At 37.8% G+C, this 17,831-nt stretch overlaps 1 protein-coding gene across 1 annotated transcript; it reads left to right on the top strand.

Moving 5' to 3' along the window:
• The first annotated feature begins 15,568 nt into the window (after nucleotides 1-15,568).
• LOC105033657 (uncharacterized) lies at nucleotides 15,569-16,392 on the top strand. Its single transcript, XM_010908545.4, has one exon. It carries the CDS (start codon nucleotides 15,658-15,660, stop codon nucleotides 16,144-16,146), a length of 489 nt encoding a protein of 162 aa, XP_010906847.1. The 5' UTR covers nucleotides 15,569-15,657; the 3' UTR covers nucleotides 16,147-16,392.
• The last annotated feature ends 1,439 nt before the right edge of the window (nucleotides 16,393-17,831 follow it).

The following is a 17,831-nucleotide window of genomic DNA, read 5'->3' as shown; positions in this document are numbered from 1 at the left end:
CCTAAACTATTTATGGATGGACATCTTTCTAGAAATCAAAAAAGGAAATCCAATCTAAATTATGCAGGGGTAGATCTCACTATTATAAATAGGCACTACGTACCAAAGTTTATGTGGTGGACAATTGATCAGCGAATGAAAAAGGAGAATTAAGCCATACTTTCGTAAATTCTTCTATCTTCTTCATATTTTCTTAAACTTCGAGTCGAGTGGATTGAACGAAATCTTTATTTTGCCTTATCAGATCAAGTTGGTATCAGAGCCATGCTCTTACATAGTAAAATTTTAACTTCATCCATTCGGATCAAGTTCATATCAAAGCTGTTGGATTCTGGTGGCACAGTAGAAGGGTTAGATGTTTAAAATTTTCATTCAAAACACCCAATGCACCAGAAGCCCTAATGCCCAGAAACTCTTGACCATAATAATCAAAGCATAATAAATATAAATTAAGATAAGAAGAATATCTGTAGTGCTAATCCCAATTTTCACAAGACATCCAAGTGTCCGTCCTTCAATGGTGATCCACACAAAAATTGAACCAAAGTCAGTGCTCCTTCTTCACCTTGCTTCAAGAGTTCTAGCCCCTAGAACTCGACTAGCCTCGTACTGATCAAGTTTCTTCAAGAACCTAACCTCACCCTCTTAGAACCTCCTCTGAACTTCTGATTCTCCTTCTTTAGGACCTTTACAACCCTTGTTAGGATCAGATAAGGTTTTATCTTAAATCCCAAAGCCTTGTCCTAAAACTAAGATAGGTTGTAAGAAAAAAAAGAGAGCAACAGGAGAGAAATAGAAAATCCCTCTTAGATTCATTGGATACCCAATGCCCCGACCTATTTATAGCCACCAGAGAGATGCCAAAAGAGAGGGACATGCCTTATCCAAAAGGCATATCTGATCTGATTATCAGAGATAAGAGTTCCTTTAAGCAGAAGGACTCTTTTCCATGATACGTCGATCAGCACCCTGGTCTGCGCACGTGCAACCAAAGAAAGGATGTTTTTACATTTCTTCTCAAATCAAAAAAATTCTTAAAAATCCACATGAATTGGGGATTCAATCTAAATTCTAAAAAATAAAAATGGTGATAAAAGTCTCATGGAAGGATGCTATCTTCGCACCTCTTCATGCGAGTGCTGATCACCATATGCGCAGGCATCAGGACCGACTTATAGCATCCGTTTGGCATCCAGATACATCTGGAAAAATTCTAAAAAAATTAGAAAAAATATCTTATTAAATGTAAAATGTTATCACCAAAAATAGTTCTAATCTAAAAGCATTTGATAGGGATAAGGATTCTCCAAATCATGGAGAGATGTGATGCTTTTGCGCATGTGCGCGAGACATCCTTCTTTTTATAATTTTTTCTCTTCCTAAAAAATTCTAGAAAAAATATATCTCATGCTTTGAGATATGTACCATAGAATGAAGGGTGATGTGAGCTATCACACATAATTTTAATCTCATAAAAAATAATATTTTTTCTTCTGCCCATGCCAATACTTGTACGCAGAACCTGTTTTGCACCAAGAGTCCACCACAACTTGGACTCTTCATAATTGGTGTTAACATGGGATGTGGTGTCCTAATTTGGGTTGTTTCCAGGTGATATGACCTGAACCAAATGTTTACCAAATTGGGCTAGCTAATTAGCAAGGGATGGGACCAAATTGGTCTCCAAAGGAGCAAGGATTTCCACACGTGCTAGCATGCTTACCGGAACCCTGATTGAATCCAAAATTCCAATTAACCTTTTTCAAAAAGATTCTTGATCAATTTCTATATGTGTGTGATCCATTAGATTCCACATCTAGCTGGTAGTAGGTTCAGATATAAGTTGATCAAATTTGATTAGATTTTAATATAATCAATTTTGGTCCAATCGAGCTAATCCGAGTTCAATAATTAGAATCATTTCTAATTGGCAATCGAATTAAGCTCTTTAATTTAGTCAAAAACCTACAAGTCAAGATTGGCATCTAGCAACATATCATGACTACTCAAAAGATATAAAATTTGATAAAAATACCAAATCTACCCTTCAGTGATAAATTATCATGCAATTCAATCCTTCGATCATCCTTGCACTCTGAATATGTTCATGAGTATGGAATCATGTCAAACTCAAACACATATTCATATCGATTCTCAATTAACCAATAATGACTCCAATGAAGAAGCATTAGAAACTCTTTCTAATCTCCTTCCTGCTTTTGGCCAAAAGATTTTTCTGAGTCATCTAGGATTGAAAATACACAGGATGCGATCTTCTCTTACTAGAAGTGATCGATTCCATATTGACCTACTCACAACCTTCATACACACTCCACCATATCCAGAATACCCTGTACATATCTTAATGCCATGCTTGGGTATGAACCAAAATATGGGTTCATGTGTATAAGATTCCATGGTGGTTTCAGGTCTAAAGATCATTTGCACAACTCCCACTTAGAGAACCATCTTTGACATGCAAATAAGGCTTCCATTAGATGTTCTCTTTCATTGAGTCAATTTAGTGGACTCATTTCTCAAATGAGTACCCATATCCTTGTATTAGTGTCTCACACAAATGGTTAGTGAGATCTGCCACCCTCTCCATTGAGCATACATAGGATGTGTCAGTCTATCTGAAATATTGATCCCTGACTCAATGCTCCTACGATCAAGAATATTTAAGATTAGAATTTTAAGATTTTAGGTCTCACTAGTATGACCTATTTATGTCTCCTAAAATCATTATCCTAATCTTTGGAGATCATCATAATCTTAGACATAATAAGATACAGCTATTATGATGAATCAATGCCTCAAATAATAATAAATATCATTTCATGAGTTGGAAAATTGTAAAGAAAGTCCCATCGCAACACACTTGCGATTGGCTTATAGGGTACTTTTCTTTCAAAAGCTACTTTCTTCAGATCATCTATGGGAACTATAATTTATGGTTCAGAAGTACAATGAAAGTAAACAGAAGAATAGCTATCCATGCTTGAAGTATATTGAAGGATAAGCATGAGGATGACTGCTAATTTTGCCTCAATGGCTGAAGAGATGAAGGGACAGCTCACATAATCAAAAGAGAAGATTGTCCAACTCACCAAAATCATCTTTCAATTGACAATACCTTCAGCACAAGCACTAGTAACTTCTTAGTAAAGCTATCTCCTATGTGTAGAGATCAAGTGTTGGAAAATATGTCTCAAAAGCCAATTGTCAATCTGTTGACGGTTGAGCAACCTTGTATTGTAATTGATTTGTTAATAAATAAAATATATTTTTGATATTTTCATCATAAAATTTTCATCTTCTAATGAACTCCATTGTTGTGATGAAGTCCTTAGGACTATTTAGGTTCGATAAAGAGAGGATTTATCGATTAGTCCTTAAAACTATTCACGATCAAATGATAGGCTGTTAATAAGGATGACAGGTTCTATCGAGCATAGGTCGCTGTAGGCCATATGGGTTGGTTGTCCTCTTAACCAAGGAGTGTGGAGATACTGGTATGGCATACAGATGAGATGTAAGGGTACATCATCATTAAACGTAACCAACTCCAGAGCATTCTACTGTCGAGAATGTCTCTGATGGGATATAGATATAAGTATCCCTTAGACTTGAGATCACCTCAATGACTTGCAAGCAACTCACTGTGCTTTGGTACTAGACTATCTAAATTTTTAATTCAATGATGGAAGGCTTCTGGGCACAGTCAAGTACTTGCAAAGTCAGAGTGTGATCAAGATGAGATTGACCACTCCAAGAGTTGGTGAAGAATGAGTCGCTGTATTTCAATTTAGCAAAACTTTGGCCAGGATAATCCATCAGATGGATTTGATATTTTGAAATACAATGTGGACAACTTGATCAGAGTTTACAGTTGAACTCTGAGGTGTCCTATGAGCATTTTGGTCAAGGGGATGAATTATATGGAAACTATATTCGCATGGGTTCTGAGAATGTTGTTCTACACATTCGACCTATCCGACCGTCGGGTACCATTGCTAGATGGTCATTTTGATTGGTACATAAATTTATTTCTGTGCTACTGATTTAGGTTCGGACCTATGAGGTCATACACATTAGAGTTCTCGATCTGATCGGATGGTTGATCAACAATTAAGAATCATTCTAGGGTTAAACGATCAATACGATTGACATTTAACCTAGTGCAAGTGTTGCAAAAGGATCGATTAGCAATTCAATTGCTAATTGACTTAATTTGATTAAGCCAATGGGCTGAGATTAAGTCTAATTGAATATGATTTAATTAGATTTATTTTGGACTTGATTGGATCAAGTCCAATTGATTTATTGGATAAACCAAATGCAAGGAAAAACTAATCCTAGTTCAATTAGGACTTGGGTCAACCTAATTTTTAATTTGATTAAAAAATTAAATCTAATTTAAATCTAATTTAATCTAATTAAATTAGGTTCTTAATTGGGTTAAGATCTATTTTTATTGGGTTGATTTGATTTTGGTTTGAGAAACCAAATTTGAACAAGTCATAGATTGAATCCTAGTAAGACTAGGATTCCACCTTGCGCCACCTTAGCCCCCCATGCCCACTCTCTCTTATTTTGTGTGATAAAACCTTCTCTCCCAGGCCTTCATGCATGTCTAAAACTTTTCACTCTTTCTCTCTTATATGGAATGTGGTTGTGGACTAAGTGAAAGTAGTAATTTATTTGGATTTCAAATTCTATGAGATAGAATTTTAGGAAACCAAAACTCTTTTCTTATGACACTGATTTTATCAAGATTTTTTTTAAGATTTTTGTGGCTTTTATGACATATTGTGCACCCTTTTCTAGTGATCCATGATAGAAAAAGAAGGACGGGGCACCCAAGAGTTGGGCACCCCTTGTCTTGCCCTGTTTGGATTTTCCTTGACTAGGTATTTGACGTAGACAAAGATTCTTCATATCTCTTTGTTTAAGATGAATTTTTTCTTGAGATTTTTATAAATTATAGAGAATTGAGAGACCTTTGGGGTGTGTGAAAATCATGGAGAAAAAGTGTTAGGACATGGAGATATAATAGACATAAAACTATGTGTCTGGGTTAAACCAAGAGAAGAAGAAGAGGGTCTTCTTCTAGGGTTGCTGAGTTCACCTCTTTCCTTCCTCCATCTATGAGTTTTTTGAGAGTATCTCATATCTAAAACTCCTTCTCCTACTTGTCATCTTTGTAAGAGTTCAAATCAAGAAGGAGGCATCTGATTAACCATCGAAGAAGGATCAGCACAGTACTAGTATGCTGTGTTGATTTTCTGGATCAGGACTTTTGATCGTGATCCGTGGGCTCGTGTGGATGACTTCTAGAGGCTGGACGTGTGTACAGCTCACAACATCATCCTCAAGCCCAGATCAGCAAAGTTAGAACATCTAACTTATAAGGTAATAGATCTGATCTATTATATTTTACATACATTAGATGTAGTATAGAAACATGTTGATATGATCAACATATAGTTCTTGCTCTTTATATTTTAATTTTTGATTTAATGCCATGTAATGATCATGTAATAGAATCTTAGATCTAGGGATTCTCTAGTTTTATAAAATAAATTTTGATTTATTTTAGTCTTTCGCTGTCTGATCATGAAAAAGTTTTAAGATCTAACCTTGAAATCCTAGATTTGGTTCCTTCAATTGGTATCAGAGCCTAGGTTGTTTATTACATGATTATTTATACATACTTAGATTATTTCTTAGATTAGATCTAATTTATAATCTGATTGTTAAATCTAAAATTAAAATTTTTAGATCAATCACGAACTGTAGGTTGTCCTGCTGTAAGGTTTACCCCTTACAGTGCAAAGGTTGTCCTAGTTCGTATAGATTTATCTTTAAATCATAAATTTGTTAGATATGATCTAGATTAAATTTATAATTTATTAGATTTAAAAGGAATTTAAATTTAAAATAAAATTTCTTTGTTAATAATTCTCACGTAAAGAACCATCATATATTTGTTTGAGAAATTTGTACAGTTTAAAGTTAAAATTAATTCAATTACATGAACCTGTTTAAAATAGATCTAAAATAGTTTCATGCTTATTTCACTTGCATTTTGATTATGAATCAAACATGCAACTTGGTTGGTAAGAACCATATTGTAAAAATATTTTACAAACATAAAAATTATTTTCAAAAAGCCGAACCCCAACCCTCAGCTCAAAACTTAATTGAGAATTAAGAAGTTATTTGATTAGGTTCTAAGATTGTGAATTGAAGAACCTAAGATACAAATCATAACACATTGGGTTAATGGGTTAGTGAGAATTAGGTCCATTAATTAGGTTAGACCTAAGGTTAGATTAAAGATGGACTTAATTAGAGAATTGACTAAATTTAATCAATTGTTGTCTTAGATTAGGTCAAAGATTCTCTAGATCAATTATAATAATTGTAGTTGGTCAAGTCCATGTCTTTAACAAGAACCAAATGGACTTAATTCTTGGCTAAGTGATCTAGTACGAACTGTTAGGTTGATCTAATCGAAACTAATTAAACCAGTTGGTGTCTAAGATAAATCAGACTGATGGTTTTTAATTGACAGCCCGCTTATCTGGCCATTTCTGATGGTGTCTAAGACAAGCTTTGGCAGACCCTCCCACCGATCGAACTTACCTAACCTCTTGGTGAAATTATGTTTTGATCGGATCACTTGACTATTCGAGCTGACCCATATCAGCTAGGTAAATTAGTGTGACTGATTTAGGTGCTCCTAGACTAGCCCTTTTAAATGGTCTCCCTTAAGCTGACTTGGTGAAGCCAGTGGGAGGATCATGATAAGCTGGTTCATCTGACCTCCTCCTCTAAATCAATTAAATTTTTTAAAATTATTAGGTCTTTAAAATAAAATAGTTATGGTGATAACTAGATCATAGCCTCCTATTAAGTAGATGATAATGGGTCCATCAGTTGGATAATCATTGGAGGCCCAAAGGCCTGATGCTTATTGACTGATGGAATTATCATTCATAATATAATTTCTTGACTGTATCTTTCTAAATGATGGTTAGGTTAGCCAACCAAAGTTGGGCCTAATCATTCATTGGCTAGATGGACCAAGTATGGTCATGTTAATGGTTGGACCTAACCAGACCTTTTCAGTGGAGGCCAAAGCCTACTGATTAGGGACTGGAGCAAAATTAAAATTATTAAAAATTATTTAAAAAAATAATTGATTATGAACCTATCCTTAGATGTACATGGGTTGGCCAACCAAAGTTGGGCTTGTGTGCAATCGAAGTGAATTCTAGTACCCACTAAGAAATTAGGATAATTCCTTGAATTGGAGGTAGAGGCTACCAATTTGAATAAAATAGTGGGAGAAACTTTTTGATTAAAGTCCAAATCTTTAGGTTTAATGAATCAATTACTAATTAGGTTATGGTTCTCCTTTGTGTAGATATGGTCACTTTTCTATCACTCCGATCATTGTTGGACAATAAAAATTTGGTGGGACCCAACTTCGATAGCTGGTACCAAAAGTTAAAGATAGTCCTGGAGCATGAACGGATCCTATATGTGATAATGGATCCTTCACTTGAGGAGCCAGCTGCCAATGCATGTGGAACAATCAGAGACACTTACCAGAAGTAGCTCAGTGATCGAACCACGATGCGCTGCATCATGCTGGCTGCCATGAGCAATGAGTTTAGTCACAGATTTAAGATGGCTCAGCCAAAAAACATGCTTCAAGTGTTGGAGGATGTCTTTGGCACATCCGATGACGTGGAGAGGTACAAGATTAGTTGTGCCATCTTCAATGTCAAAATACGGGATGGTGCCTCTATCACCGATCATGTATTGTACATGATCGAACTGATGGAGTATTTAAGCAAGCTCGGCTTTCCCTTGCATGAGCAGCTTGGGAAAGATGCAATACTGAACTCGCTGCCCAAGTCTTATCTTTCATTCCTCACTCATTATAGAATGACAAAGCCTGAAGTAAACTACCACAGATTACTGGTGTTGCTTTAAAACTTTGAGAAGGATCACCAACTCCACAAGGAGTCGGTGAACTTAGTGGGAGGTTCATCTTCTGGTCCTTAATCCTTTGAGAAAGGAAAAAAGAATAAGAAGAAGAAAGTGAAGAAGGTGCAAGTTCAGGCTGGGACATCAGTGCTGGACCAGATCAGAAAGATCAAGCCTGATAAGAGTCAAACTGGATGCTTCTTTTGCAAGAAGCGGGGGCACTGGAAGAAGAACTGTCCTCAGTACATTACCTCCCTGGATCCGAACATGCAGAGAAAGAAGCAAGCTGTTGCTGGGCAAAATATTTATATGATAACTCCTTGTAATTTTTTTATTTGTGATATAACTGACTAGGTATTGGATACTGGTAGCCCTTACCATATTTGTAATTTGTTGCAGGGGTTGTAGGTCAGTAGAAGATTTGAGCAAGGCGAGAGGTTCCTAAACGTTGGAGATGGAAGACTAGTTTCAGTTCTAGCATTAGAAATCTTGAAACTTGTATTTAAGTCCCATACTATTGTTCTTAATGATTGTCATTTCTGTCTCAATTTTTTTTAAAATATTATTTCTGTAGGCCTTCTGGCCAAAAATGATTATAAAATTTAAATAAAGAAACAAGTTTGTAATATCATTATGAATGGTGTTACTATTTTTTGTGGACATTTGAATAATGGTGTGTATATGTTATCACAACCTGTTAAAGTAGTCTATTCTACTGGCAAGTACCCTAGATTAGATAGTGTATCAGATATCTACTTATGGTACTATAGGCTAGGTCATATAAACAAGTACAGGATAAATAGGTTAACTCAAGAGGAGATCCTCGAAGTCAGTAATTGTGAATCACTTCCAACCTGTGAGTCCTGTCTTCTTGATAAAATGATCAAGTCACCTTTTACTGAAAAAGATGAGAGAGCTATTGAGCTCGTGGGCCTAGTACATACTGATGTATGCGGGCCCATGAGCACAAATGCTAGATGTGGATATTTTTACTTTATCACTTTCACGGATGATCTATCCAGATATGGATATGTCTATCTGATGAAATATAAGTCGGATTCATTTGAAATGTTCAAACAATTTTGAAGTGAAGTAGAAAAATAAATTGGAAAGAGTATTAAAACTCTTCGGTCTGATCGAGGAGGAGAATACCTTTCTGATGAGTTTCTCACATATCTAGGAGAGAATGAGATTCTCTCCCAATGAACTCTTCCAGGAACACCACAGCATAATGGTGTGTCTGAAAAGAGAAATCAGACTCTGTTAGATATGGTCCGATCCATGATGGGTTTTGCCAGCTTGTCGATATCCTTCTGAAGATATACACTTGAATCGACTTGTTATCTGTTAAATAGGGTTTCAAGTAAGTCTGTAATTAAGACTCCATATGAAATATGGACAGGACGTAAGCCAGTACTTTCACACCTTAGGGTCTGGAGGTGCCCGACCTATGTCAAACAATTAATTACAGATAAATTTAAACCTAGGTCTGACAAATGCACATTCATAGGGTACCCCAAAGAGACCAAAAGATATTTTTTCTACCATGCTGATGAACAAAAGGTATTCGTTAGTCTTAAGGCAACTTTTTTAGAAAAGAAGTTCCTTAATGAAGGAATCGTTGCCTCTAAGGTTGAACTTAATGAAGTTCAACAAGTAGAAGGACCGACACCAATTGCTGAACCTGAGTCGGATTTGATTAGATCAGATCCGAAGCTCAATGTACTTGCACCATTAAGGCGATCCAATAGAGTACCACGTCAGTCAGACAGATACTATAGTTTCTTGATCCGAAACGGTGATTCCATCGAACTCGATGAGAATGATGAGGATCCGATCACCTATATGGATGTAATGTAGAGATCTAATTCTGAAAAATAGCTTGAAGTCATGAAATCTGAAATGGAGTCCATGAAAGTCGATGATGTATGGATATTGGTTGACCCACCTGAAGGGGTTAAATCCATTGGGTGTAAATGGGTCTTCAAAAGGAAGAGGGGCACAGACGGAAAGGTGGAGATCTATAAAGCCCATCTGGTTGCCAAGGAGTATCATCAACATTATGGTATTGACTATAACGAGACGTTCTCTCCTGTGGCATGCTCAAATCCATTTGGATAATGCTTACAATAGCTGCCCATCTGGATTATAAGATATGATAGATGGATGTAAAAATAACTTTTCTGAATGGAGAGCTGACCGAAGAGATGTATATGATACAACCTGAGAGGTTTACATCCACAGATGAGTCCAAGGTGTGCAAGCTTCAGAAATCCATTTATGGATTGAAGCAAGCTTCTCGAAGTTGGAACATGCATTTTGATAAGGTGATCAAAATATATGACTTCGTTAAGAACGGAGAAGAGCCCTACATCTATAAATTGATAAATGATCCAGTTGTGGTATTCTTTATCTTGTACGTGGATGACATTCTCTTAATCGAAAATGACATCCCCGCACTATAGGGAATAAAAATTTGGTTGTCATTATAGTTCTTCATGAAGGACTTGGATGAAGCATCCTACATTCTAGGGATGAAGATCTATAGGGATAAATCTAAAAGGATGCTTGGGTTATCCCAGTCCACGTACATAGACACTGTGCTGAAGAGGTTCAGTATGGAGAATTTTAAGAAGGACTATCTACCGATAGGTCATGGAATATCTCTCTAAGAAGGATTGTCCGACAACTCCTGAAGAGAGAGAGCATATGAGTAGAGTCCCATATGCTTCGATCGTGGGATCTATCATGTACATCATGATATGTACAAGGTAAGATGTGGCATACTCACTAGGAGTAGTGAGTAGATACCAATCTGATCCTAGAGAAAATCATTGAAAAGTGGTTAAAGCCATCCTTAAGTATTTGAGAAATACTAAGGACCAATGGTTGGTTTATGGCGAGTCAGATCTGAAACTTGTGGGGTTCACAGACTCCAGCTTTCAATCTGACCATGATGACCGTAGAAGCGTGTCGGGTTATATCTTTACTCTGAATGGTAGAGCCATCTGCTGGAAGAGTTTCAAGTAGCATACTATGGTAGACTCTATTTATAAGGCGGAGTACATCACAGCATCGGATACCGCGAAGGAAGCTGTGTGGCTGAGAAAATTCATCACCGAGCTCGAAGTAGCACCCTCTCTCGATGGTCCGATCCTGCTCTATTGCGACAGAACTGGTACTATTGCTCAAGCGAAGGAACCCAAAGCACACCAGCGGATGAAGCATATTTTGCGTCGCTTCCACCTGGATCGAAAGATCGTGGATCGAGATGACGTCGACCTTTAGACGATCGACGAAAAGGAGAACCTAGCTGACCCCTTCACTAAAGCCCTGGCAATAAAGGAGTTCGACAATCATAAGTCGAAGATGGATATTAGATACTGTGCCGAGTGACTTTAGGATAAGTGGGAGTTGTTGAAAAATATGTCCCAATAGTCAATCATCAACCTGTTGACGGTTGAGCAACCTTGTATTGTAATTGATTTGTTAATAAATAAAATATATTTTTGGTATTTTCATTACAAGTTTTCATCTTCTAATGAACTTCGTTGTTGTGACGAAGTCCTTAGAACTATTTAAGTTCGATAAAGAGAGAATTTTTCGATTAGTCCTTAAAACTGTTCACGACCAAATGATAGGCTATTAATAAGGACGACAGCTTCTATCGAGTATAGGTTGCTGTAGGCCATATGGATTGGTTGTCCTCTTAACCAAAAAGTGTGGAGACACTGGTATGGCATACAGGTGAGATGTAAGGGTACATCGTCATTGAATGTGACCATCTCCAGAGTATTTTGCTGTCGAGAATGTCTCTGATGGAATATAGGTATAAGTGTCCCTTAGATCTGAGATCGCCTCAATGACTTGCAAGCAACTCACTGTGCTTTGGTACTGGACTAACTGAATTTTTAATTCAGTGACGGAAGGCTTCTAGGCACAGTCAAGTACTTGAGAAGTCAGAGTGTGATCGAGATGGGATTGACCACTCCAAGAGTTGGAGAAGAATGAGTCGCTGTATTTCAATTTAGCAAAACTTTGGCCAGGGTAATCCATCAGATGGATTTGATATTTTGAAATACAATGTGGACAACCTGATCAGAGTTGACAGTTGAACTTTGAGGTGTCCTATGAGCATTTTGGTCAAAGAGATGAATTATATGAAAACTAAATCCGTATGGATTTTAAGGATGTTGTTCTACACATTCGACCTATCCGACCGTCGGATATCATTGCTAGATGGTCACTTTGATTGGTACAGAAATTTATTTCTATGCTACCGACTTAGGGTCGGACCTATGAGGTCACACACATTAGAGTTCACGATCCGATCGGATGGTTGATCAACGATTAAGAATTGTTCTAGGGTTAAACGATCAATACGATTGACATTTAATCTAGTGCAAGTGTTGTAGGAGGATCGATTAGCAATTCGATTGCTAATTGGCTTAATTTGATTAAGCCAATGGGATAAGATTAATTCTAATTGAATATGATTTAATTAAATTTAATTTGGACTTGATTGGATCAAGTCCAATTAGTTTATTGGATAAATTAAGTGCAAGAAAAAATTAGTCCTAGTTCAATTTGGACTTGGATCAACCTAATTTCTAATTCGATTAAAAAATTAAATCAGATTTAAATCTAATTTAATCTGATTAAATTATGTTCTTAATTGGGTTAAGATCTATTTTTATTGGGTTGATTTGGTTTTGTTTTGATTTGGTTTGAGAAACCAAATTTGAACAAGTCATAGATTGAATCCTAGTAAGACTAGGATTCCACCTTGCTCCACCTTAGCCCTCCACGTCCACTCTCTCTTATTTTGTGTGACAAAATATTCTCTCTCAGGCCTTCACGCATGCCCAAAGCTTTTCACTCTTTCTCTCTTATATAAAATATGGTTGTGGACCAAGTCAAAGTAGAAATTTATTTGGATTTCAAATTCTATGAGATAGAATTTTAGGATACCAAAATTTTTTTCTTATGGTACTGATTTTATCCAAATTTTTTTTGAAATTTTAATGGCTTTTATGGCACATATTGTGCATCTTTTGCTCGTGATCCATGACAGAAAAAGAAGGAGGGGGCACCCAAGAGTTGGGCACCTCTTGTCTTGCCTTGTTTGGATTTTTCTTAACTAGGTATTTGACCTAGACAAAGATTCTTCATATCTCTTTATTTAAGATAAATTTTTTTTTGAGATTTTTATGGATTATAGAGCATTGAGAGACCTTTTGAAAGAGTGTTGCAGCGTGGAGATATAATAGACACAAAACTATATATCTGGGTTAAGCAAAGAGAAGAAGAAGAGGATCTTATTCTAGAGTTGCTGAGTTCACCTCTTCTCTTCCTCCATCTGTGAGTTTTCTGAGAGTGTCGCACATCTAAAACTCCTTCTCTTACTTTTCATCTTTGGAAGAGTCCAAATCAAGAAGAAAGAGATATCTGATCGACCATCGAAGAAGGATTAGCACAGTACTAGCATGCTGTGCTAATTTTCTAGATTAGGACTTCTGATCGTGATCCGTAGGCTCGTATGGATGACTCTTAGAGGTCGGACGTATGTACAGCTCACAACATTAATTTAAGTCTGGATCAGTAAAGTTAGAACGTCTAACTTGTAAAGTAATAGATCTGATCTATTATATTTTACATACATTAGATATAGTATAGAAATATGTTGATATGATCAATTTGTAGTTCTTGCTCTTTATATTTTAATTTTTGATTTAATGTCATGTAATAATCATGTAATAGGATCTTAGATCTAGAGATTCTCTGATTTTATAAGATAAATTTTGATTTATTTTAGTCTTCCACTGCCTGATCTTGAAAAAATTTTAAGATCTAACCCTGAAACCCTAGATCTGGTTCCTTCATCAGGATCATAGTTTTTTTTTCCTTCTATTTTTTTTTCTTCTTCTTCTTTTCTTCCTTTTTTTCCTTCTCCTTCTTTGGCGGTGGTAGTGGTGATCAACACTAGAGGGTCGATGACACATGGTGGTAGTGGATGATAGAGTATAGCTGGCGGGGCAACAAACTGAGGAGAAAAATAAAAACAGACGAAATATGAGATTTACTTTGGTTTGCTATGGGCATTACGCCATGCACTGACAGCCATGATTTCCACTGTGAGAATTACAAAGAGGACCAAAGGAGCTTGACTGGAGGTCCATTGATTATTGGCTGGAGAAAGAAGAAAAATAGTACTAAAAGCAAAGGCAGGGGTGGCAATTATCAAAAACAGGGGTGATGTTCAATCTATTAAATCCAACCATTCTCAATGGAGATCTGGCCAACCATAGCAACCTTAGGTAGTGAATAAATGAGAAAGAAGAAGAACAAAAGCGAAGGTAGGGGTGGCAATTATCAAAAACAGGGGTGATGTTCAATCTATTAAATCCAACCATTCTCAATGGAGACCTGGCCAACCATAGCAACCTGAGGTAGTGAATAAATGAGGAAGAAGAAGAACAAAAGTTTAGATGTCTCATACCTTGGCTTTGGTGAGGTTCCATGGCTGGCACAATGATGGTCCAAGGAAAGAGAGAGAATTCAAAGAAACTATGAGGATCTTTAAATAGGAGTGGAGGCTAGGGTTCTTTTTAGCCTTTGATGGTTTTTTCCAAGTTCGACTCCCATAGAGAGTTGCTAAGGAAGGAGAATCCCATTAGGAATCTTCTTTCAACAAGCATTTTTTTTCCTTGATTCTTCTTCTAGAGAGCCTTTTGTTTTTGGATGGGGGCTGAACCTTGCTTCTAGACCGATCAAATGGATCAGGATCAATTTGCTATCAAACCCTAAAGGGCCTAAGTATTACAAAATTGGAGTCCCATAGCCTACACATCAAGTCCCTCCAAAATTCACAAACTTAATATATAAAAATATAGATTATTTTGTTTACATATAATTTAAAAAAATAAAAGAAGATCAAAATATATTTTCTTGATGAGGGTAAATTTAATTTCCAGCTGTTTGATTCATTGGAAAGAAAAATGGAGGAAAAGAAAAAGTTTTCCACCCTTTTGAAATGTTGAACCTTATACTTCAAGGTGCTTCTGTCAAAGAAATAGAAGGTTCCACCGGAGATGGAAGACTTTTTACCTTCCTTGCGGAAGAAGCACCTTGGAAAATTACATTTCCATGGAAAACCTAGTTAATTTTCAGTCCCTTCCATCCAAATCAAACAAACGTGGGTAGCTAGGACTTTCCGCAGTCAATTATTAGATATATTAACAAGACTAAACGGTTACGGCAAACTTGCGCGTGTTAGCCCCCCACCTTGTCCTCGTGGCCTAAAATAATCTATGTGTTACGTACGCGTGCCTGAATGGTGGCTCAGAAGGTGCCATTTGTTTACTCCATTCCCCCAATCGAGGTCTTGTCTCGACAGTAGTCAAATACGGCCATAGAATGTGAACTAACGACAACATGAGGAACAGCCACCACGTCCACACCCTTCAAATCGCAATAACGCATGGAAAAAGAAAAAAGGGATCCCATGAAACCTAACCATCTAACCACCAGTTAACCACGCTACAAGGGAAAAACTCCCTCTATAAATACCAAACCACTAGTCCCTCGTACCATCACACACATCTTCTACCCTTCCCTCTAATAGCTCTCTAGATCTTGTGCTGTCATACCACCATGGCTTCAAAGACTTGCTTCTCTATTGTGTTCTTCCTCATTGCGCTCATGTTCTTAAGCCACAGCAGGGCTCATGCAGCTCGCCTGCTGCTGCAAACTCCAGAGGCACCAACCCTGCCCATGCCCACATCACCACTGATGCCGGGGGTGCCAACTCTGCCCAAGCCCAAACTGCCGCCAATGCCCGGCGTGCCGACTCTTCCAAAGGGAACATTGCCTCCAATGCCTAACGTTCCACCTCTTCCAAAGCCAACTTTGCCACCGATGCCCAACTTGCCGCCTCTTCCAAAGCCGACTTTGCCACCGATGCCCAGCGTGCCGACTCTTCCGAAGCCCACATTGCCGCCGAAGCCTGCCGTGCCAGGCATGCCCAATGTTGCACTGCCACCAATGCCAAAACTGCCTCCGATGCCTTCCATCCCAAAAGTTCCGTCCATTCCAAAGATTCCTGCTCGATTCCTCAACCCACCCCGGCCCCGTGGCCTTTAAACCATGAGAGCCATTTGGATTGGTGTCGAGTTCGATTGGTGTATTAGTATGAGTGTATGACAGTATGACATAGAGAGTCGTTATAGAAGCTGGTTGACCTTTTTGATCGGCTTGGAATAATAGCACAGGATTATATATATATATGTAGTTGTGAGTATACTTCCATTGTATTGTATGCTTGAGTATGGATTTAGTATCATCATATAATAAATGCTTTGATTTTTATTATAAGAAGGAAAGAGAAGATATGACTAGGTTTGCGGTGGTATCTCCTTTTTGTTTGGTTTATTTTTTCTTTTTGTTTCATTCAAAAACGTTAATTTGCTCTTTGGTGGATGCGTTTCATACGAGAAAATAACCTTGGTTAACTTGAATCTTGTGGAAAATGAGATAGAATATTTTATTCTGAAATCCTGATGTTGTGAGCAAAGATTGGAAAAATTATATCCTATACTTGGTGTGCTTAGTTGTATACTAGGCCTACGTGCACATACTAGCCACCTCAGCATTGGGAGAAAAAAAAAAGGAAGTTGAGGATTTGTTTCCTTTTTATTGAAACCACCCATCGCCCCCACCATCCTTTGCCAGAGATTGGATCTATGGCATCATGCCGCTAACCGCCATTCCCCATCCCCTGCTGATGATTCTGTCTTTACAATCGAGATGGATCCACTCTTTCTCTCTTTTTTTGATCGAAACATTAGTGGCAATCGAATCCACTCACTATCGAGATGGTGGAATCAATGGTAATCTTAGGAGAGACAAGCTCAAGGCCATCGGGTTCAATTGGATCCACTCATCTTCGAGATGGTGGAATTGATGGTGATCTCAGCAAAGATAGCCTTAAGGTTGCAAGATACCATCAGTAGTTATGATGGCATGTGGGTGTAGGATAGTCTGCTGCCTAATTTCTTTTTTGATCTTCAAGACGTAAGAAAACCAGCAAACTCCTCCATGAACATGAATCATGAAGGGGAGATCATTGATGGAGGTTTACCGGAGTGTCCAGCAATAAAAGAAGTGATCCAATCTGCTGCATTGTTCATCTCTTGATAAATGTACTAAATATCTAGGAAAGACTATCCTCTAAAACATATAGATGGGAAGAACTTAGAGATGGGTTCTAGAGAAAAATGGTTCAGAGAACTTAAAGAGAGAAACCTCCTCTGCCTCTCCAATCTCTCCGCTCAAAATGTCGGCCATCCCAATTGGACTCCCCACCCATATCAATTGAAAGACCTCCAACTCAAGCCTCTAGAGATAATAACCAACCCTCCACTAGTTCAAAGCACCTATCTCCCCACCATCACACGCCAACCTCACCTACCAAAGCACACAGTGCCAAAAAAGACTACCATTCCAACCTACACCCCCAACCTCTACCACCCCATAACAAACCAATTTTAAGCAAGTGCCCTAAAAATAGAAAATAATTTTTGAAGCACACCCCCCTTGCCTGGTCGTACCAAACAAGATGTGTGGGTGACCGTCACCCCTCATCCAAGACCATAGCACCCAACAACCCCTACCTTGTTTCATTTGCCTCGTAACCCTGAGCATTGGTGGTGGTGCCCAGCTTCTTAGGTGGAGGTGTCGGAAAAAAGATGGGGCATCATAAAAGATTGCAGAAACCATACCTATGCTAACATGTTGAAAGGTGACTGCCTCCCCACCGCTTCATTGAA

This window comes from Elaeis guineensis, chromosome 14 (assembly GCF_000442705.2).
Source record: "Elaeis guineensis isolate ETL-2024a chromosome 14, EG11, whole genome shotgun sequence".
Classification (NCBI taxonomy): domain Eukaryota; kingdom Viridiplantae; phylum Streptophyta; class Magnoliopsida; order Arecales; family Arecaceae; genus Elaeis; species Elaeis guineensis.
This window is presented reverse-complemented; position numbering and strand designations above follow the sequence as displayed.